Source organism: Barbus barbus (genome assembly GCF_936440315.1).
Source record: "Barbus barbus genome assembly, chromosome: 32".
Lineage (NCBI taxonomy): Eukaryota > Metazoa > Chordata > Actinopteri > Cypriniformes > Cyprinidae > Barbus > Barbus barbus.
Genome location: NC_136760.1, coordinates 7657984 through 7682933, shown reverse-complemented (window position 1 = coordinate 7682933; position 24950 = coordinate 7657984). Strand labels below are relative to the sequence as shown.

The 24950-nt window shown below is 37.7% G+C and overlaps 1 protein-coding gene across 1 annotated transcript in view; it reads left to right on the top strand.

Moving 5' to 3' along the window:
* Positions 1-1554: 1554 nt before the first annotated feature.
* LOC306852359 (cytohesin-3-like) overlaps positions 1555-24950 on the top strand; it is a gene marked incomplete at both ends in the record, with an annotated part of 37059 nt that continues 13663 nt past the window's right edge. Inside the window, one exon of the mRNA XM_079389103.1 lies at positions 1555-1693. Coding sequence (XP_079245229.1) covers positions 1555-1693 — 139 coding nt within the window. The remainder of the gene's footprint in view (positions 1694-24950) is intronic.

Below are 24950 nucleotides of genomic sequence, written 5' to 3'. Positions count from 1 at the left end.
TGACAACTTCAGTCCCGCTATGCTCATATACGGACTTTCAAAAAAATTAATATAAAAATAAATTAACTTTTCATGTCATCTTCATGTCGTTAATCATGTTTATTAAAAGATTACAATTATTTTTACTTTCACTTTTTTGTTAATTCGTTTATAGGTTTTGTGCATAGGTTAATTTTGGACATTTTTCATACAGACCCTTTACAGTATTAATAAGCTGTATAACCTATTTAGATAATCATTTTTTTATGGAATAAATCAAATGTCAATCTTACAGACTTTTAATATAATGTGGTCATCATGGATTCTGATTGATACTAATTGTCTAGTTGCTGGGTTCATCCATCTTCACTTGCATGTGATTACTGCCAACAACTCTGGCTGGATGTCAACTTAATACAACATTCAGATCACTTTCATAAGCTGGTATAAATCATAATAGAAAGGCAAATAAATTGGGCTTATCCGTAGGCCTGTTCATGGTGTTCACGTATTAATGTTCATGGTGTTTTGTCTTACTAAAATGTGCTTACCTAACTGGAGAAATAGTAAAATAAGTAAACAATTATGTAACATCCTAATTCTTTTATCTGTAATGAAAACCACATTTAATACATACAATTATTATCTTCATAGATAATTTTTTATTAAGTTGCAGTAGCAAAAACACACATAATGAATCTGCACAAGTCAAATTTTCAATATGTTCTGTTTATTTACTTAAAACTTGTTTCTGTCGTGATGACACCCTTTCAAAATATTACATACATCTTAAAGGTTTATTAAAACATAAACCAACATAGTAATAAAAAAAGAATCACTTCTAATGAAAATTGTTAAGTGTAATTGCATTGATTGGTTAGTATTAGAAATAACGAGTCACACTGGTGTTGGGTATGGCCCCATGTCCCTTTGGATATATAAAAACAATACTTATTACATTGAACCTTTACTCACTTTCGTTGCTCATTGTGCTCAATTTCATACAACAATAACGGCATTTCTATAGCTTCCAGTTCGTCTGATAAAGCAAGCAAACGCCACGTGATCTGCCATGACTGAGGTAGATGCAGCAAACTACGAGAGCCCAGAAGTGTCTGACTTGACGACTCCGTTTTCAACTCCGCCCCTGACTGCAAGCGGCTACTCTCGTTGACCACCGTCTGTAGCCGTGCTTCAAGTCGAACGCACCTATTGAGATTGACCGGGCACATCGCGTGTATGACGGAGGGAGGGGCTCCGACCGGCCGCACACTCTTATCTTCCGTGTACTGAGATGGCATGACAGATCAGATATCCTGAAGGGTGCTGGAAAGGCTTATCCGGTGAAATGCGCACAGAACAATGTCACACTGCTATTTTTTCCCGACTTGAAAAAATCAGTGATCAGGAGAAAGGCATTTGGTCCGGTTTTGAAGAAGATGACAGCGCTTGGTCTCCAGCCCTTCCTCATCTATCTGGCCGTAATCAAGCTACGGCACAAGGGGGAACAGAAAAGCTTCGATTCCCCTCAGAAAGCGGAGGATTTTATTAGCTCCCTGTCCCAGTAGAAGACGTATGCCGCGGCTCTACGCGGGGGAACGGCGGCCGCTGTTTCTCCAGCCCGGCGGGAGGAGTTTGATGGTCGGGATGAACATGGCCCCAGCTGCTCAGGAGCGGATGATGGCAGAATGGACATGGACGCTGACTAAACTTGGTTTTTGCTGTTTTATTCTCTCCCCTCTACTACTGAGATATTGTATATATCCGGTACAACGATCTCATTACTGACACCCCTTTTTTCTGTTTTGGAGGGGACTAATGGAGAGTTGGTTTAATTTAAAAAAAAAAATTTGGCAGTATTAGCTTTTTGGGAGACATGTCCTGCGTTGGAGTGGATCGGTCACGAACCATCACTATTTTTTGTTGCTCAGTCAGACCTATGTTCTGGGTAATGTGCGGTCTGAGTTGTTCCTTGTTTAAGGTTGTCTGTTGTTCATGTTTTTACTTTTTACAACAGACATTTATACTTTTATTTATTTTACCTTATTTCTAAAGGGATTTTTCATCTGAGGTTTGGTATCTAAAATACACATCAACGTTTACACGCTATATATTCAATGCATACTCTAAATATTTTATCACTAAATGTGAATGGGTTAAATTCTGCTGTTAAACGAACTCGTGTGTTAGAATATTTACATCGTAAATCTATTTCCTGTGCCCTAATTCAAGAGACACATTTAAAGCAATCCGACGTGGCACGTTTTCAGAATAAGTATTACAAATTAGCAGCTTTTTCCTGCGCTCAAAATAAAACTAAGGGGGTGCTTATTCTTGTTAACCGGAAGTTAAATTTAACAATTGAACACCTTGGTAGTGATGAGAAGGGTAGATTTGTTTTTATCCGATGCAAAATATATAATAATAGGTTAGCCTTGGTCTCTATTTATGGTCCGAATGAGTCAGACAGTTACGGAAGCATATTGCATTCACTTGAGGAAAAAAAATCTACTCTGTTTTTCTGAATTAACGAGTTAATTATCTCAGAATTACGAGATAATTTTTCATTAAAAAAAGTTTTTGCTCTGTTTTTCTGAATTAACGAGTTAATTATCTCAGAATTACGAGATAATTTTTCATTAAAAAAAGTTTTTGCTCTGTTTTTCTGAATTAACGAGTTAATTATCTCAGAATTACGAGATAAGAATTACAATTATTTTACATAGGACTAGGCAAAAATATTATTTTGAATCGGAGAGACCTAGTCATTTATTGGCTCTTAGGTTGAGAGAATGCGAGTCTAAGGCATATATTAGCCGATTAGCGCAATAAAATCATCGGATGAGCAGGTCACTACAAACCCTGTGGCAATTAATGAAATATTTAAAGGTTTCTACACAAATCTATATAAAGCCGAAACAGATTTTGATGAATCAATCTGTAAGCAGTATTTAGATAAATTGGAACTGCCTCGGATCTCACAGATGGATAAAGAATCTTTGGAGGCCCCGTTAGGTTTGGAGGAACTCCATGTCTCTTTAAAAAGCCTTTAAAAGGGCAAATCGCCGGGCCTAGATGGTCTCCCCCCGGAATTATATTTAGAAATTTGGGATTTGGTAGGGACACTTATGCTTAATTCATTTAATTTTGCAATTGAACATGGGGTATTTCATAGAGATCAAAAAACATCACTGATTTCATTACTTCTTAAAAAAGGGAAAGATCCATTAGATTGTTCCAACTACAGACCAATTTCGCTTATCCCATGTGATCTAAAAATTTATGCTAAAGTTTTTGCTTCTCGTATGGAGAAGGTAATTCATAGTCTGATCAAGGAGGACCAAACTGGTTTCATCAAGGGGCGCAATGCATCTGATAATATGCGTCGACTCCTTCATATTCTTGACTTTGCAGACTCCCACCCAACCCCTTGTGCAGTCTTTTCACTTTGATGCAGAAAAAGCCTTTGACAGGCTAGAGTGGAATTATATGTGGGAAGTTTTGCAATGTTTCGGCTTCGGTGAACACTTCATTTCTATGATTAAGACGTTATACCACTCACCTGCAGCATCAGTCATAACTGGTAATGTTATCCCCCCCCCCCCCCCATTCCCTTTACAGCGGGGAACGAGGCAGGGCTGTCCGCTTTCCCCCTTATTGTTTTGTCTATCTCTTGAACCCTTAGCACAAGCTATCAGGAAGTCTGAAGTATCGATTAAGATTCATGATCATAATCATAGTATTTCATTATACGCTGATGATATTATTCTATATTTAGACCACTTTGATGTTTCAGTCCCTAATATAATTAAGGAATTTGATTTTAGTAGCTTATCAGGATATAAAATAAATTCTTCTATTCCCTCATTCATCCCTATTAAGGACTCTTTCACCTATCTGGGTGTTACCATATATAAAAACATTCATAAGATTGCCAGGGACAATTTTAATAATATTTTAGGTCAAGAATGACATTCAAAGATGGAAGAATCTTAACGTTTCCCTCCAAGTAAGAATCTCCACTGTTAAGATGAATTTGCTACCTCGATTTAATTTTTTTTTCTCTATGCTACCGCTTTCTCCCCCTCCAGGTTACTTTAAGAAGATCAACTCCATAATTACGAAATTTATCTGGAATGATAAATTGGATTGGATTCAATTTATTGTCATTGCACATGTAGGTACAAGGCAACGAAATGCAATAAAGAAGAGAATACAGCACAACATGAGGAAAGAGAGGAGAAAAAAATAGTCCTCACACTACGCTCCTGAACGAGAGTGCAGTGTGAGAACAGACAAAAACCTCAGCATAGAGCACGGTCAACACAGGAACATAACTTGCATAGTAATCCAATTCAGACGAAAACAGCCATCCGGCCTGCAGCCATTACAGCGCGAACACAGACCCGTTATCAACTGACGGGATGAAGCGACGAAGGCGTGGGATGGGGGTAGGGAGGTGAATATCTGTATGTGTGTATGTGTAAGTTCGTGTGCCTAGAGATCCGCCACGCTGGCACTCCAGACAAGTTGTCTCAGTCCGCAGATTGTATTGCCATGGAAACAACCTTGGCCGGAACCCAAACGCTCGACAATCACAAGGTGTTTGTTGAGGGGGGAGGGAAGAAAGAGCGTCTCTCTGCAGTATTCATCCGGGGAGTTAGATTCCAGAACAACCTTGCCAAGCTGTCTGTTGTTTTGGGAAGCCGAAAGAGATAAGATTGTTTGGTCTTTGGGCGAAAAGCTGCCTTTTAATTTCACAGCTTATTCTCATTGTCCATTCTGATCTCCTTGTCCATCAATTTTCCTTTCCAAAGCCGAGAGCTTAGCCGTGATCGAATCCATATTGCGGTTAATAGTCTCTGTCTCAGAGTTGACCGCTGCCAACTGCTTCAATCATGACGGGCAGCCTTGGGAGGTTTTGGACAGCTTTCCCGTCTCCTGAATTCTCCGATAACAGGGTAACACCTAATCCAAACAGCAGAAACCCAGTTATCATGGTTCCGAATAGGTAGATGTCTTCAATGTCCTCCACGGAAAGAGCCGCCAGACACACGACCCGCCACCTCTCCCATGCGTCCATCGTGTAGCCAGCTGCGAAAGTCCCAGCAGGACACTTGGGTTCTCCCGATCCCAAGATGGTGTCAATTGCATTAAGAGACCAGTTGATCAGATCCATAATTTCGGTTTTGTAGAATATTGCGGAGAAAGTCTCTTCAGTGTCAGACAAGGACAAGACAGGAGAGAGCAAGCAGGGGTGATAAGGGCAGGGAGGGAAGAAAAATGCGACCGCCTTCGATGAGAGCCAAACGAGAATCCCCAGAATTAAACTTACCACATTACAACATCCTAATAGCGCAGGAGGACTGGCTGTACCAAATTTTGATCTGTATTATTGGTCGTTCCAGCTTAAGGCTCTTCATACTTGGGTTGATCCTCAATCTACAGTTTCTTGGAGAGTGATTGAAGCTGACAAGGTTAAACCAAATAGACTTTTTGACATTTTATTTACTGGCACAGGGAAAAAAGGGGATAACTATAAATTTGGTCCAGTTGTGGGCAATTCTATTAAAATCTGGAAAACGGTTGAACGTCGGATAGGAGGACCCTTCAAATTTTGTAATAGTTCACCTTTATGGCACAATTTTAATTTTGTATGCGGAAATCGCCCATTTGTCCAACCCTCTTGGTCTTCTTTAGGTGTAAACATGTGCGGTGATATATATGATAGCCAGGACCTATGTTCATTTCAGACGTTAAGAACTAAATTTTGTCTACCAGCATCTGCATATTTTGTCTTTCTTCAATTACGTTCTGCTCTCAAAGCGTATGGCGTTCCTTGGTCTTCTCCCGTTTGCTCTCATCCTATGCGGGACTGGATTGCACCATCTGCTGGTCGACCATCTGCTTCCTTTATATATAATAAGATTCTTGATTGCTTTATAAAACCTCTTTCTATTAAAACTATTTGGAATAGGGAATTATCTGACCTTAATTTATCTGTCGACTGGGAGAGGGTGTGGTCTAATCTCAGTTTAACATCTAAAAATCTGGCGCATCGTTTTATTCACTTCAAAGTCATTCATAGAGCATACATAACTCCTTACAAAAGATTCAAAATGAAACTACAATCAAATTTCAACTGCCATATATGTAATACTACATCATCAGGTACTTTTCTGCATATGTTTTGGGAATGTCCTATCACTATCAGTCTATGGACACATGTAAACCTGGTTTTATCATCCTTACTGCAAATTGAACCCAAGTTTGTGTCTTCTTAATGATGATTCTGGTATCTCCTTATTTGTTTTTAATTGCAGTGCAATTTCTTAATTTGTATGTTAAAAGGAGTAACATAAAAGGTATTACAATTGGAAATGTAGAATTAATTATCAGTCAACTAGCTGATGACACAGCATTGTTTTTAAAGGACTCCTCTCAAGTCTCGGTAGCTTTAAATATTCTCCAAGCATTTACCAAAGCGTCTGGTCTAAATCTTAATGTAGATTAAGATCTCCTGTCTACACTCTCATCACTGGGCATCACTGGGATTCCACTTCGCTGGTTTGAATCCTATCTCACCGGTAGATCCTTCAGGGTGGCCTGGGGAGGGGAGGTATCCAAACCACATCAACTGGTCACTGGAGTTCCTCAGGGATCGGTTCTTGGACCCCTCCTCTTCTCCACATACACTACATCGCTGGGTCCCATCATACATGCACATGGCTTCTCCTATCACTGCTATGCCGATGACACGCAGCTCTATCTCTCTTTTCATCCAGATGACCCAACAGTAGCTGCACGGATCTCAGGCTGCCTGGCGGACATCTCGGCGTGGATGAAAGAACATCACCTACAGCTCAACCTGGCAAAGACGGAACTTCTGGTCTTCCCTGCCACTCCGACTCTACGGCATGACTTCACGATTCAGTTAGGCTCATCAATGATTACCCCATCAACTTCAGTCAGAAATCTTGGTGTAATCTTTGATGACCAGCTGACCTTCAAAGAGCACATTGCAAAGACTGCTCGATCCTGCAGGTTTGCACTACACAACATCAGAAAGATCAGGCCCTTTCTGACAGAGCATGCTGCGCAACTTCTTGTCCAGGCCCTTGTTGTTTCTAGACTGGACTACTGCAATGCTCTTCTGGCTGGTCTGCCATCAAACACAATCAAACCTCTACAAATGATTTAGAATGCAGCGGCACGACTGATCTTCAACGAGCCCAAAAGAGCGCATGTTACACCTCTCTTCATCTCCTTGCACTGGCTACCAGTGGCAGCTCGCATCCAGTTCAAGACACTGATGCTTGCGTACAGAACTACCACAGGCTCAGCACCCTCCTACTTCCACTCACTATTACGAACCTACATCCCCTCCAGAAGTTTGAGATCTGCTAGTGAGCGACGCCTTGTGGTACCATCACAGAGAGGCTCAAAATCACTCTCCAGAACATTCTCGTTCACCATTCCTGGCTGGTGGAATAATCTTCCCATCCCTATCCGGAACACTGGATACCTGGCAATCTTCAAGCAACAACTGAAAACTCATCTCTTTCGGCAGTACTTGACTTCATCCTAAACTCAAAAAAAAAAAAAAAAACCTTTCTCTCCGCTTACTAGCTTGTACTTATTTGAACAATGACGGAGACTTGGTGTTACGAGCACTTCCTCTGTCTGATTGCCTCTTCAAGATTAATCGCTTTTTGTATTCCCCAATTGTAAGTCGCTTTGGATAAAAGCGTCTGCCAAATGACTAAATGTAAATGTAAATGTAGATAAATGTGAATTATTGCCCATTAAAAATTGTTGTGTTTCCTCAATCTGTGGCGTAACTGTTAAAAACACAGTAATGTAAAGTAAAGTAAAGTAAAGTCGTGACGTATTGTCAAGTATGGTGACCCATACTCGAAATTGGTGCTCTGCGTTTAACCCATCCAAGTGCACACACACAGCAGTGAGTAGTGAACAAATGCACACACACACACACACACCGTGAACACACACCCGGAGCAGTGGGCAGCCATGCTGCAGCGCCCGGGGAGCAATTGGGGGTTCGGTGCCTTGCTCAAGGGCACCTCAGTCGTGGTATTGAGGGTGGAGAGAGCGCTGGACATTCCCTCCCCCCACCTACAATCCCTGCCGGCCGGGGGCTCGAACTCGCAACCTTTCGATTACGAGTCCGACTCTCTAACCATTAGGCCACGACTTCCCCGTAACATACCTTGGTATAAATATAACGAAGAATAAAAACAGATGTGCTACAAATTTTAATCCAGTCATTGCACAGACAAAGAAAAAATTGAATGGCTGGCTTCAAAGAGATTTATCTCTTAAAGGAAGAATTTTGCTCACTAAAGCTGAGGGGCTATCGCATCTCTCTTATGCAGCCCAATCTCTCTATGTAGATAAGCCATCGTGTAAACTGACTGATAGAACTTTAACAGACTTTGTCTGGAAAAACAAATGCCATTATATGAAAAAGTCTGTTATACTAAATTCCTATAATAAAGGTGGCCTAAATTTTATTGATTTCAATTCTTTAAATTATGCCTTTAAAATAAATTGGCTTAATAAGTATTTGAAAAATCAACATTCAATCTGGTATATTTTTCCACAGCAAGTATTTTCATTCGTTGGAGGTATTAATTTTCTATTGATGTGCAATTATAACATATCAAAAATACCTGTTAAGCTTTCAAATTTCCATCAACAGGTACTTTTGGCCTGGGTGTTAATTTATAAACACAATTTTACCCCTCATACATTTTTTATTTGGAATAATCAAAATATTTTATATAAAAATAGATCTTTGTTTTTTAATCAGTGGTTTAATAATGGTTTGCTTTTAGTAAGTCAGTTATTTAACAGCAGAGGTTTATTAATGACTTATATAGAATTTATTTCAGAATATAACATACCAGTTAGTCCAAAGGAATTTGCCATTGTTATAGGAGCAATAACATCAGGAATTTGTATGCTCTTCAAAAATAGCAATCACTCCGCAATTAAAAAAGCTTCTTCTCCTGATCCAATAGATACCACTATAGGTAAAATATGTTTTTCTACTAAAAAAGATAGAAATGATAAAATTAGATCTCTTTTTATTGAAAATGTTACTACTTTGTCGCCTTTTTCTTACTGGAATAGTTCATTTAGAAATTTGAATTGGAAAAAAATATGGTCTCTACAACAGAAATACTTCCTCACTAATAAAGTAAAAGAAGTTTCTTTCAAATTAATTAATAAATTTTATCCTGTTAAACATTTTATGGAGAAGTATAAGGCTAACATTGATACTAAATGTTAATTTTGTGAATTTCATTCTGAAACTGTTTTTCATTTATTCTGGACTCATTATACTGTACAACTCTGGAAACATATTGGTTCATTTATTAATGAGAATATCCAGCAAAATGTATCCATTACTTTCAAAGGAATTATGTTTGGGCATTATAAGTCTGATTCTACTAAAAGCAATGCTTGTTTTGTTATAAATTAAAAAAATTTTCTTTGTAAATTTTACATTCACAAATGTAAATTTGCCAACAACAAACCGCATTTTATTGTTTTTTTGAAAGAATCTAAAAATTACCTAAATACCATTTCATTGTCAGAAAATAAGAAAGCAAGAAGAACTACTTCATTCTGCAATGACTTTAATTTGTATACTGTAATTGATATTTAAATGTCTTACCCTCAACTTCTTATGGTTTTGTCTTTGTTTTTTTTTTTGTTGTTTTTTCCTCCTTTCCTACTTTTTCTCTTATAATCTGTAGTACTTGATTTCAGTTGACATAATGTATATTCATGATACTTTGTATATTGTGTACAATCATTATTTGAATGTCAACTCTGTGTTTTTGTATTGCATTAATAAAAAAATAAATAAAGAAAATAAAAAAGAAATTGCGCCGGCTGAGTCAGCCGGCTGCTCTCGAAACGCTATCGCGGTACTTTGATGTACCGCGTGACAGTGACGTGTGGTCGGCGCCGGATCAAGTCGGACTAAATTTCTAACCGGCATGCACTGCTTCAAGTCAGCAGCCGATCGGTCTGCTAAGTGCTGCATGAAGTCGAACGCACCTAATGTCACGGCCCTTCAATGAAGGAATCCACTTAGAAATATTAACTCTGAGGAAACCAGCCGCGTCGGATCCCTCAGCCCCCTCTGGCAGCCCCACCAGTCGTACGTTGTTCCTCCTGCACCTGTCCTCCATATCCGTCACCTTCTCGGTGAGTCGCTCCAGCTGATTTCTTAAGTCCGTGACTGTCCTCCTATCCTCACGTGCAGCTGCTTGAACAGAATCAACGCGGTCACGTGTCTACTTCGCCGCGGTAGCTATGGTCTCAAACTCCTCGCTTAGCTCTTTAACAGACTTGTTGGTCGCTTGTATGTCTTCACGCAGTTCGCGTAATGCTGGAATCAGCACAGAGTCCATCGCCTCTCTTACTGCCAAATTCACAAACGAATTAAACGTGTTTTGCTGCTCTTTAAATGCTAGTTCGATGCGGCTAGCAATAGCATCGTCGAGGTCTTCTCTGGAGATGGCGGAATCTCTGAATTTTTTCTTCATTGGCGATTGCTCAATCTCTCTTTCCGATCCCCTTTGTCTGCCTTAGCACCCATGACAGTATGAGGGGCAGGCCGTGCCGTTCTAAGGCTCAGCAGGAGAAGGAGAAGGAGCAGTCTACCCTTCCGTCGCCGTCAGACCGTGTCAAATTTTGAATGGGATTGATAGGGAGGGCAGACGATAGTCCCGCGGCGACGTCACGGCGACGTCACTGTAGAACCAATCTTAGGCGGCGACGTGACGGCGGCGTACGTGAGAAATTTACATAAAAAATGACGTGTGATTGGTACGTCTGAACTATGTACGTCGCATTCCATGACGCCTGATACATACGTCGTCTCTATGTACGTCGCATTCCATGACGCCTGATACATACAGATTTTACAGTAATTAGTTAACTAACAAGTGACAATAATCCATAAGAATTCTACATTTATTTCATGTATTATGTATGTGTGTGTGTGTGTATTGGCTGTTATGTTAGTGTTGAAGTGAATAAATTAAACATGTTTTGAACATTTAAAGGCATTATTTTAAGTTGGATGCTATGGCCCTAAGAGCCTATGCTCAATTTTTCTTTCTTTTTTGTTCCTTCGTGATCTTGCCTGAATTTTCTTTAAGTCTTTTAACATTTTCTTCAACATTAAATGTGGTGCAGAACAAGTTATACTGGGAAAACATTCTTGGTTTCATGTATATAGCTTATCTATTTTGGAAAATAAGAGTTTACAAAAAGTGAAACAGTAAAAAGTTGATGGTAGAAAGGATTTTTATGATTATTATTATTATTAAATTTGTTACAACAAATTAATACTAACATGGTAACTTCTGACCAAAAAGAGGAGCAGTTATAATAGATGTATGAATTTCTGATGCTCAGGAGGAGAACAGCAAATTCTGAACCAGGGGTTGTCAGCTATGGTCTTCAAGGTCCACTTTCCTGCAGAGTTTAGCTCCAACCCTAATCAGTTGAGAACTCCTGGTTTAGAATTTACTGTTCTCCTCCTGAACTATTATAATGGTATTTTTGGCATTATAACCACTGCTCTAAATCAGTGGTTTTCAATCCTGGTCCTGGGGACCCACCGCTCTGCACATTTTGCAAGTCTCCCTTATTTCCAGGATTGAAAGCCACTGCTCTAAATCATCAGCAATTTCAACAGCAACCTGAAGGCTTGGATATTAACCTTGTCCACTAGATGGAGCTATAATATAAGGAATCGTTTTAGTCTAATATTATTAATTTGTATTAACTTTGAATGGACATAAATGCATTGATTTATGTAACTTGTGTATTGACAGTGTAGTTTTATATAGTCCATTTACATGTAAGTTTGTGAAATGTGAATCACTAATATTTGATGGTGGAAAAATAGAGAGTGCTGAAAGGTGTATGTCAGATAAGGGAGAGATACAAAATGTGCAGACTCCAAAACATGAAATGGAACCCCTCCTGCACTACAACAGTGGGTGAAAGAAATAACCAAAAATATCATAATTTGTATAGACAAGGGGTCTCCGGCCCTGCACCTGGAGAGCTACTACAGACTTCAGCTCCAACACTGCTCCAACACACCTGTCTGTAATTATCATGCAACCCTGAACACCTTGATAACTGCCTCAACACCTAATGCAAGTATTAATAGTTAATTATCTATTTCATGTTCTGTTTGGCTCAGAATTGTCTAGAAATTGTATTAATGACTGTTTTATTAAAAGCAAATTGTTTTGTTTTACTGTAATGCATTCTCTTGAGTTAGTAAGGATATATTCATTGGCAGGTAAATGTGAAAAGGTAGCCAAAGGAAAGTTTTATATATATATAGGCATGAAAGTAAATTGGTAAGACTGAGATGAAGTTAATAAAACAATGTGAAAAGTAGATGGCAGAAAGAAAAAATGGTTTTATAACATCCAAAGAAATGCTGGTAAATAGAGTAACAAGCAGAAATAGAAAGGAAGATTCAAATATTTACTTAGATTTGATTATACATTTAGTACCTTTGGAAAAATGAGAAAACATGAGACAGGAAAATGCGTACACTGTGTTCAAGAAAAAACTGCAGGTTATGATGAAACTTCCATAGGCTAATAGCCTACATTGAATATCAATATCAAAAGGAGAATATCAATTTACAATTTTAAAAGAAAAAACATAGGAAAAAACACAAGAAAACATAAATATGTACAGCTGAGCTGTACAGTAAATATTAATGGTTTCAAGAGTTTTCACAATTTCTCTGCAATGAACCATTGTTTATTTTAAGAAATCTCAATAATCATATTTTTGAGGGACATGGAAAAGTCTTCCATAAGTCTCCTTTTAATTTTTATTTTCCAAAGAAGCAAGAAAAATAAATACTTGTTTGGGACAATATAAACAATCCTATCCCTTTAACCCTCTGGTACTGTTCTGTTCAACAGAGTTGAGTTTGAGGCAAAACCATTTACGATCCTTGTATTATTTTATTCTATGCTTGATACTTTTTTCTACAATAACTTGCTTTTGGGAATGCGGACAAAACTTGTGCTGTTGAAATGATTTGTAGCAACTTAAAAACATAGCCAGCAACACATGAGAATGCATCAATATATTTATAAATAAATGTTTAAGGTTTCAAAATAAAACTTTAAACTGTTGGCTGTAGTATTTCTATCATAAATATGTGGCCAAACATTACAGAGTAAATGCAATTAAACATTAGATAAACAGTGGTTTGCTCGTGATGTAAAGTTTAACAACAATCGTCAGGCCGTCTGCTGGCATTTCTTATCATACATAAAATACGTAAGTTTATTGTTTATACATTTTGATACTTTATTTCAACCAATTATTATTGCCACTTTATTACATGTATTTAATTGGTACTAAAAGATATTGTTCACTTATCTTAATTACCAAAAATATATAAATAAAATCTTCAGCAGATGATTAACAAAATAATCATTACTGATAGCCCTAGTTAAAACAATTGAAAATGAACCTGCATTGTTTTGAAATTTGTGATTAGAATAGTATTTTTGTCATATATTTTGCCATTGTTGATTTCTTGAAAATAATAGGCTATTAAAATGACTTAATCTCCTGAAAATAATATTGCATATAGTCGTCAGCTAATGTAGGCTATTCACACATTGTATAGTCAGCTGTGTTAATTAAAATTCTTACCACCATCAAAAGTAAAAAATGACATATCCCAGAATATTTTGTGTATAGATTATAATTATTAATTGTGTTTATATTTGAAGTTGTTGTAAATAGCTGTGAACATAACATAAAATTGAGATTTTGATGGTGTATAATTTGTCATTAATCTCCAAGAGAATGCAAATGAAGTCTTTTTTTCATTATTATGTTTGTAAAAAGTACAGAGATGACATCAATGACATACAAGTTTGTATGCAATACACAATTAGTATCAAGGATATAGTCAATGTCATCAGAACACAGGCAAGTAAAATAAAAAAGTTAATGATTGATAAAGAAAGTAAGAAAACTTGGGGAAAAAAACACATGAGGGTAAGATACTAATTTATTTGTGGTGGCAAAGTACTCCTTCTCCGGCGTTGGTGTCACGCGTCTGTGTTGCGACGCACTCCTTCTCCGGCGTTGGTGTCACGCGTCTGTGTTGCGACGCACTCCTTCTCCGGCGTTGGTGTCACGCGTCTGTGTTGCGACGCACTCCTTCTCCGGCGTTGGTGTCACGCGTCTGTGTTGCGACGCACTCCTTCTCCGGCGTTGGTGTCACGCGTCTGTGTTGCGACGCACTCCTTCTCCGGCGTTGGTGTCACGCGTCTGTGTTGCGACGTACTCCTTCTCACACGTAAAAACTACACGACTGCCGACTTTGGTTGGTAATCCATGGCACGGTGCACCCCCCATATGACAGGTCCAATGCAAAGTGGTTCAAATTTTATTGACAGGATCATACAAAATATGTGAGCAGAGCGAAAGTCTCAAGCCTGCATCGCCGTCGAAGGGTCACCTTTAGTGTAACTTTAGACAAGGCTGCCAACTCTCACGCATTCAGCGTGAGACTCACGCAATTGACCCAATTCTCACGCCACACCCCCCTTTTCTCACGCAGACTCGTGCAGCAGTGAGAAAAAAAAAATCGCGCCGCATGATCTCGCAAAGCAAGGCGCAGAGAGACCAGACAGACAGTGTAGTGAGTTTTTTGTGACAATTGTGAGGGAATAAATCGCGTTTGGTCTCGTACTGTATCGTGTATCTTGTCAGTGTGTGCACTTGCTTGGCCATTTGTAGTTGATAAACAGGAAAGTGGGTTCAAGCGCCAGCAGAAGGCAGTGTAATGGAAGTGGTCTTTAAGAGAAGCAGTCTATCAGCGGAAGTTTAAAATCAGCTCGTAAGTGTATTTACTTGTCTCAGTGTTTAGCGCATTTGCCGTTGCTAGGAAACGCTTATTTTGTTTACTAGGATGAGAGTTGCTGAAATCGCGTTTGGTCTCGTACTGTATCGTGTATCTTGTCAGTGTGTGCACTTGCTTGGCCATTTGTAGTTGATAAACAGGAAAGTGGGTCCAGCTGAATTGAAATGATCATTTGTTAGATTGGTATAATAAAGGTTATTATACCGCGGCAGCGGTCGCGGCAGTCGTCGTGTGAAGCCCTCTTAGTGTGAAGACCAAAGAGTGTAAAGACCATCGACTCTACCGTGCGACTCCACCGGGCAGGGACACCGGCAAGGGATAGTAGTAGCTTTTTATTTAATTTTTTCATTGATATGTTTATTATTGAAATGTTGTTGTTATATGCATGTGTTAATTTTATTTAATTTCTTTATTTTCTTAAATATGTGGGTAGATAGTATTTATAGAGTTGTAACTTTTTAGTTTTAGTTACTTTTTCTTATTTGTAAGTCGCTTTGGACAAAAGCGTCTGCTAAATGACAAAAGTAAAGTTAAGTAAGTAAGTAAATACACAATTTATTCCCATAAACTGTGTAGTCAGCCGTTCTCCCTCCCATCTGCACCGTGTCAATTGTGAACGCAGGCAGGTCAGTGAGTTACAGGGCGCCCCGTGTCTCCGTCCAGTTTAGGCTAGTAGCTAATATGCTGTTATAGTTTATATAGAATTAAGTTAGCATTAGCAGAGTTGTTTGTTTTGCAGCACTGAGCAGTTATTTTACATAACTTTATCATAAAAAAACATGACAAATATCTGGATATGCCTAGTAGTTAATGTTAATTATTGTTTTCTAAGAACAGAATGTCAAGTCAATGACAGCCCATATTTAAATTATTTTATTTATATATCAATCACAACTCATCAATCATGTCCAGATATTTGACTGGTGGTGGTGTCAGTATGGATAAATTAGAATTTTCTGTTATAGGATGTTATCTAAAGTGTCAGGGACAGGCAAGAAAAGAACGCTTGTATCAATGTGGGCAGCTTATCAGCCCTCCAAGAAGTCCTGTGACCCTGAGAAGCAGCAGGAAAAGACACAGGAGGAACATGAAAGTCTATCTGAGACTTTAGAGCAGGAGACAGTTGAGCCCTCAGAGAAAGAAGAGAGACCAGGCCAAAAGATTAAAGCCCAGAGATGATTAAGCCACCAGCACTTACAATAGAGCACATGTTAATCTGTGAACATGTTAATCACATGTTAATCCTATTTCTGTAAAATGTTTGTGAAAATTAAATGTAATGTAAATCTCCCAAGAAATTCTGTACAGATACCAAATACTTTGACAATCAATATATACCTAATACACTTCTGCTACTGCAATGATTGTTTGTATTTTTTCCACACCAAGCCACGCCCCTCCATAAGCCCCTCCCCCACAACCAAGCCCCGCCCCCAACATCTCACTCTAAGATGAACTCAAAAGTTGGCAGCCCTGCTTTAGATGATATGTGTCACTGTTGATATCACCCATGTTGATTGGGTTGTGTGAGATGAGCATATCGAGAGGTGAGAACCAGAAAGGCGTAAGTGACAATTCACCAACTTTACAGGAGAGCCAAAACAAAAATTTTACCATAGTTTGATCTGACTTTGTGTACTGATTTCAATTGTTTATAATAAACATTTGTACACTCATGGATGACAGTACTTTTGCCAGTAGAAAGAGCTCATTAAGTGCTTTCATTTGATATATATATCTCCATTTCACCAAAAAATGTCACTTACGCCCTTCTGGTTTTCACCCCTCGATATGGACTTTCCGTATTGTTTAAACATACAGAAATTGAATGCAAAAGCATGTACACTACAAACCCAATGTGGCTGAAAACTGTCACGACAGTAGAATTTGGTCAATGTAAACGAATCTCAAAATACACTGTACATCTCAAAATACAGGTGTAAATACTGTTTACACAAACAAGCAAACTAAAAGTATTAAAGCAGTTATGATTTAAAATAGTAGTACATACTACTGAAAGAGACTGTATTTATGTACTATTACAGAATATTTGAAGGTACTTGAATCTACTTCTATAGGTACTACTGCCATAGCACGCAAGCTGGTAATAAACAGCAGAATGCAAAATCGAGCTTATAACAAAGGGAACTACAGTCAATATCATGTGGATGTAAAAAATTTTAACTAATGCTATCAAGAAAAGCCATGAGACAGTGTCTCACTAATTTGCATGTTGGCATCACTGTATGTGGGGTCTTTATATAAACATCTATGAAGGTTATGTCCATTTTCTATGCTATCAGCTTCTACCAGCAAACAAGTGTAAGTGGCTTCCAGAGGATATGCAGTGACATTGTCTTGCTCTTAAACCTGCCGGTCTGTAAAAGTTAAAAAGTGGGACCATTTTGCACTGTACGTGGGATTGTCCACAGGTGCAGGAGTTTTGGAAAGAGGTTGTTATACCTATTTTTAAGATGGTATCTGTAAATTTTCCAATGAAACCAGAAAGTTTAATTTTGTGAATTTTCCTTAGGAAATTGTATAGCAGCACTCGGAAACTTATTGAAATATGTATAATACAAGCAAAGTGTCTAATAGCTATGTATTGAAAGAAAGTAGAAAAACCACCCATTGTGCAGTAGATCAACAACATGTCCTTTTGTTTGTCAATGGAAAGATTACATATATTCTGAAAAGTAAAGTGTCTTTATTTGAAAATATTTGGAAACCTTTTATATCCTTTATTTCACGTTCATATTTTTGTAATATAATGAAGGAGGGAGAAAGATTTACATGATTCTTTTATCACCTTCAGCCACAATTTATTAAGCTGTCTGTCATTATTCTTTTGTACTAAATGACCCCTTTTTGTTTTATGATTTGTATCCGAAGTATGCATGACTTCTCTTATTGTGTGGTGTTTTGAACTGACCTGTGCTTTTTTTCTTTCTTCCCTTTCTTTTTGTTAATTGCTGTTTTTCTTTTAGTATTATTTAACCCATTTTTTTCTGTATAACATACTGGAAAAATTGGTTAATTCTCAAACAAATTGTTCAAAAAAAGTGGGACAATATTGAAAAAAATGTAGTATTAAATATAATATACTCTGTTTCTTTTGTTTTCATTCAATGGCTTTCCTTCATATCATGCTAAACATAGAAATTGAGTCTCTCTCTCTCTCTCTCTCTCTCTCTCTCTCTCTCTCTCTCTCTCTCTCTCTCTGTAATATACATATGAATGAATGGATGGATGGTCATTATTATTTTCTGGTGGTGTGGTGCGCACATCATATCAATGCAAAAATGCATTGCTTAAGTACACTCTGTTTCATACTAATCTACAGATCCCAGATTTCCACTCTACTGTAGACAGGCTAAACAGGTTCTCTACAAACAACCTGTTGTCAGCTGTTTTGACAAGAGATTAACATTAATTTGTCAATTTGGCACTAGAGCTGTATTACTGAATCAAATGCATCTTTGTTTGGTCTAAGAGTGAACTGGGTGTTACAAGTGAAGTTCATGGGAGAGTTTTTTTTTTGTCCTCGAAAAAAGGAAAAATACAAACAACATTCTCTTCCTGAGCTTCAGCGGATATGTTTCCCACACAGGATGTCATTCCCACCCTGAAGCCCCTGTTTTCCCTGCACCTACTTCATAGTCTTTCCCTCACGCACAGGGCCTTGGCTGTGTGCTGCGGTCACAGAACATTATACATTCTGCTCTTTTGATTTCCTCATATCCAGTTATACCTTACATAACATCCTCAGATGGGATCATTTAAATATTTTAAATGTCAGTTTTAGAGACACAGAGACAACATTCTCTCAGTTTCATAGGACTGAGGGAGTCTAAGTTAATTTGACTGAATGATGCCATCAGCAAAATACAAAACCTGTTTGCTGTGAAGTAATACTGGGGCATTTAAATCCATGCAAATTAAGTGAAACATCAGAGGATGTTTTTGTTTCAAGGTGACAATGACTTTTTTGAGCTTTTGAATGGATTTTGCATGATTCTTTGGAAAGCCGCAAAACACTTTGCACTCAAGATGGAATTCATGACACAAAAGGTAAGTCATTTTGGAGGGATTGACCTCAGTTTACCTGGAAAATAGTCTGACTAATACTGACTGACATGTGGTGTCTGGAAAAACAGGCAAGTTCCTGTACACTGTACAGTCTCTGTAGGAACCTGGGATTCTCCACCCTAATGCTGACATCTTTCATATGAAGTTCAGGATATTGCATATTACCTCATTGGGCCTGTTTCCAGGTCTCTTATATTCAGTAGAACTTATTATAAGAAATATATACATCAATGAAGAAATAATGACACATGCTTTATGAATGGTAATATTTTTTTTATAATTGTGAAATATTAATCAAATTATATAACATCATTCATATTAGCCTATATAATTACAAAGTAATCAAAACATGCTTTACTCTTTTTTTTTTTTCATGTTTTTCTCACCTAACACCAATAGCCTGCATTAGAAATAGGAAATTGCAATGCATTCTGTCGGATTTTTATTTTAATATTTTCATTTTATTCTTCTGATCTATGACTTATTTAGATGAGGTAAAGACCAGGATGCAATCACTTAGTATCAGTCATATTCATAGATTATGGTGATGGGCGGAGCCTCTCTTCGTTGGCTAAATGAAGCTGTTTCTTCTCACTAGTCGTTCTATGGATGAAGGCGAGTGGGAGCTTGGGGAGAACGGTCTGCGTATTCATTTATTTCACCAGGATTTATGTTCATCTATGCAGCAGTTTATGGATTATGCGAATGACATTTAGAGCAGCCCCTGAACTGGGTTACGATGAGCTCAGTGTGTATCCTAATATGATTTAGTAATTTTGTGTTTCACAGACCGGTGTTATTTTGTTATTTTATTAGGGTAGTAATAATAAAGACTAGGACGTTATTTACATCAAGTCCCTTCGCAGAATGAACATGGATGAAGACAACCGAGGTAAGGTTTCTGTTTTATTCGCAAGCACAAACAGCTGTCAATCTCTGGTTTGTCTCAAAACCTACCTAGGCGGCATTTATGAGTGTAACAGGCGCGTGCAGTTGATTTGGCACGCGCTTTGATGCCCAGCACTAGATAGACAGCACACTCGGTTTGGTCACTGTGAAGGATATTTCATCAATCATCAGTACTGAACGGGGAGGAAAAAAGTAAACTTTAGTATAACATTTTTCCTACTTTTAATACTATTATCAGTGATTGGATGAGATAAATGACTTTATTTACATTCCAGCATTTTCCTTTTTATAAATGGTGTTTAATTTTTACGTGAAATAACTTATAGTGGATGTGTTGTCACTGTGTTTTAATGAGAATTTGAACATTGCTTTAGTTTTATTGCCGGAGCCGTTCATATGGCTGTTCATATGTAGGTCGTCAGTTTGTTTGATGTGAGATCCTTTGAAGTAGCTCGCGAGATGTTTATGAGTACAGTTGTGGTGCCAAGAGGTATCATGAGGCATTTAATTAGTCAAATGGTCGTATATTTTTATAGAGCACCGTCTAAATTAGCCTACCAGTTTTTATTAATGAGATAATACTACTTTTAGAATTAAACAGTATCAATTGAGTGCCATACTGCACTCTACTGTAGTGCTGGCATTCAGTTAGGACCAGGGGCGTAGATTACGCGGGGGACGTGTCCCCCCCACTTTTTATAAAAAGTAAATTCGTCCCCCGCACTTTTTCATTGGACAGTTGTGTTCTCGACATGTTGAGGTTTTAATGGAGCAATGTATATAAATGCAGAATGATTTAAAATTCAAAGAGACAGGATAATTTATACATGACGTTTACGTTTCCATGGCAATCAGTCACTCAGTTTGTGACGTCACGACATGCCAGGCTCGCGCCCGCGGTCCATCATTCATTAGAGGTCGAGATGAGTTCAAAGCGGCAAGAAACTCTTCACTCCTTTTTTACGAAAACGTCAAGCAGCGTAAGTTGTCATGTAGGATCCGAATAGTGTTGCACGGTGTTCAGTGACTCTGCCTATTGCTCATGTTGAATAATTAGCAAGTTTGATGTTCATTATATGGAGAAATAAAAAGCTGCCTGGACAAACATGCACTTATTTTCAGTGTATTTTTCCGTAACTCTTTTGTAACGTCTTTTATTTTAACACGTATGTATGTTATCAGAACCCTTCAAATAAGAATAAAGATAATGTTGAACTGAGCGTTTGCAGCATTGTGACATGTTTAACTCTGCCAATTCTACATGATGTATTTCAATCAAGTAACTTATGCAAGCACTGATCTGATACAGGACCGATCTTCATTTAGGGCTGCTCTGTCATTATTGCACTAATTTGACGTTTTTATCTGTTGTCAAGAATGAACAAGAAACAGTCAGCCTAGGTTTGTTAGAGCAGAATCAGGATGACACACAAGAAAAACAAACTTCACAGCTGAGAAGAACTGATAGAGTGGCTTTTAACACCTGGCTGTTTTTACATTGTATAAAATCTATTAATACACAAGCATTTGTAGGATTATATATGGACCAATCATAAAAAACACATAATTAGTAAAATATAGAAAAATAAAAAATAACATTAGTATGATGAACAACTTCTTAGCTATCATTTTTAACTACAGTAGGTGATTATTAGCTTGCATATTGGTTGTTTATTAGCACTTAAGCACATATTAATTCTGTATTCTTCATGACCATATTCTGCATCCCATAATCCTAAACTTAACAACTACAACGACTACCTTACAAGCTATTAATAAGCAGTAAAGGAAGAGTTTAGTCATAGTTAATAGTGAATGTGTTTATCATTCTAAAGTGTTAAAAATTAATTTAGGATACAAATGATTGGTTATTGTCCAGCAGTGTACTTAATTGGTTATTTTGTTCTGTATGTCACTATTCCCTGTATGTACATGTTTCAAACACTGCTTTATTTGCTGTAGACAGACGCAGAAGTGAATTCAGAGTTGAGAGTGAACGAGGCAGAAAGTTTCAGTGAGGCTTCAGAGGTAAAGATTATTTACAGCATTGTCTATGATAAGATATTTATTTTAATATAGACTAATCAGACTAATGTATAATAGAACAGAACAGAATAAAGGAGTATGTGAATGTGCAAGTATCCATTACTGTGTGCCATGTACTTTACATACAACACTCACAAAATACAATCTGAAATATGTAAACAATAGTACCCTTATAAGAACATATTTGTAACTTATACTCAAAAAGGTGCATATTAGTACATTAGAGTACCAATATGTACAACTATGAAACTTTTTGGGGTAAATAAGGTACAAAGATGTGCTTTTAAGGGTACTGTCCCAGTGACAAGCTGGTGTATTTCTTTCTTTTTCTTTTTTCCATCTTTCTTTCCTTCTGTTTTATAACCATATATAATAATATAATCATAGAGCATATTAAGCAAAAAGGTATGATTAAAAATAAAACCTGTCAATTAGACAAGGGTTAACTGAAAAAAAAAAAAACAACAAAAAAACAGGTATAACACTAGACATTCCGCCCCCCCCACACTTTTGAAATGATGGCTACGCCCCTGGTTAGGACATCAATTGGGAGAGTAATGTTGCTTTAAATTAACAGATGTTTCAGGGGATAAAACAGTAAATTTGTATATATCTTTAAAAATAAAATAAATCAAAAGAAGCTACCACAATGATCATTGTCACGAAGACACTTTGCAGACTGATCTGGTATAGTAGAGTAAATGAGTGGAGCAGAGTGAGAGATTTCTTCTGCTGATTCAAAAAGATCACTCAGCTTCAGGTACACTTCAGGTTTTACATTTTATACTTAAGCACGCTCCATTTATAAACATTTAACATGTATCAAAAATCGCCTCCTATGCCCTCATGTACTGTTCACTCCATTAAAAATAGCTCACTGAATGAGTGTGCTGCACATGCCAACTTCTGGCAAGACGCTGGAATTCATTCTGTGCGACATTCATAGCTCCCAATCACATTCCTGGAGCCCCCCACTGCAAACTTTGCATGTCCCTTTTGTCTGCCACATCTATTTCAGGTTTTGGAGTCTCTAATAATGAGCTGATTACCTGAATCAAGTGTGTTTGATAAATGAGACATGCGGAGTGTTGGGTCAACTCCAGGAAGATGGTTGGGAACCACTGACCTGGCGCAGGGGTGTCCAAACCTGTTCCTGGAGGCCCACTGTCCTGGAGAGTTTAGCTCCAACACTAATTCGCTATTCAAGATCCTGAGACTCATTTCAGACTCGCTAGACTTCTAGGCAAGTGTGTTGGAGATGGAGATGATGTATGTGTGTATATATATATATATATATATATATATATATATATATATATATATATATATATATATATATATATATATGTGTATATATATGTGTATATATATATATGTGTATGTGTGTATATATGTGTGTGTGTGTGTGTATATGTATATATATTCTCAAAGCTACTTACACTATTTGAGATATTTGATATATTTTAGAATAGTAATAAATAACGGTAGTAACTGTAGTAGTGCAGGGATTTAGTTTGTGGCTGTTATGCTCTGAGAGTTGTTTTGGTATATCGGTTTAAAAAAAACACAGACACAGAAACCATACCTAAAAGCCAGACATCTCAAGCAATTTTGAGCCTGTTTCATTACTGTGTTGATTTACAGCTGTAATCACTTTATCTGACAAAGACCAATTGTAAAGAGCAAGAAAGCACAAAGTTGTAAAGGTACCGTTAGCTCACTAGGTCTTTCCAGTTTGTATCATGATCCTGAGAACTTCAAAGCCTTGGACTCAATGGCTATTTGTCTTATCTTACCGTGGGAAAAACCAAATGGAAAACCATTTTCCCTCCGTTTCTGTGGCAGATGGTTGACTGCAAAGAAAGACTGATAGGATGTCAAGGACAGCCCTCTTAACAGTCTCATTCAGAACCACAAATTTATGGCCTTTTCACATTTTTAAAACATTGCGTTGTCCGTAGATAAGGTCCAAAGAGGCAGACTTTGTCAGACTGATTAAAGGAGAGATAGTGAGGCCTGGCACTCGTTAACATTGTCTGCGTCTGATGCCACCGGTGTCTGGTCCAGGCTCTCCTGAGGAGCCGTCTGGCACCAGGCATGACACAGGGAGTGGTCAAAACCTCAGATGGTGTGACTGCACCAGCAGAGATCTGAAGGACACCGTGCCTGGCAAATCTGCTTAAGGTCAAGACAATGTCAGCCATGTTATTATATCAAAAACATTGTAGTGTTTTCATTTCACTGCTGTGTAATATCCATTCTGAATACTGATTGATCTGAGACATAATGAGTACAGATTTGATGTTTGTGTTTGATGTTGATATGAGATTTAATCTGTGAATATTACAGATAGTGTCAAACATTTATCATGTGGATACATCCTTATTATTGTTAGTGGATGAGACTGAAGAATGAGAAAGAGAGCTTTTAGTGTGTTTGTTGTAGTCTAAGTGTCACATATGGAATTGATTTGAAGAAAGTCTTAAGTCATCCAAGATATTTTATGAGCTATACTTTATGAGCTATAGCACCAGTTGAACAGTGTTGAATGAATGGAGGGTGAATTAAATCTGAATGTAAATCTTTTCATATTTGTTTTAAAATGTGAAAGGGAACGTTAAAAACCTAAATAGGTTTGATGGGGTTGTCAAAACATTTTGTCCCGGCAGGAGATTTAAAAACAAACAGTCACTAGTACAAAGGACCCTTGTCCAGTTTCCCACCCACTGAGTCAGGACCGTCCCAGAGCCCCATCTCTTTCATGTCAGGAATGCAGTATTCAGCAACCGTGCATTTTTGGGTATTACTTCCTTATCATTTGCAGGTTTAAACGAAAGAGACATTAAAGAGGATGTGGGTATTACATAAGATAGATTTGATTGAACATAAATTTGGTCACTGTTACAGTTTGAATTACTGTATGTTTAATGATTGAATCATTTGGCTTGTTGAATCC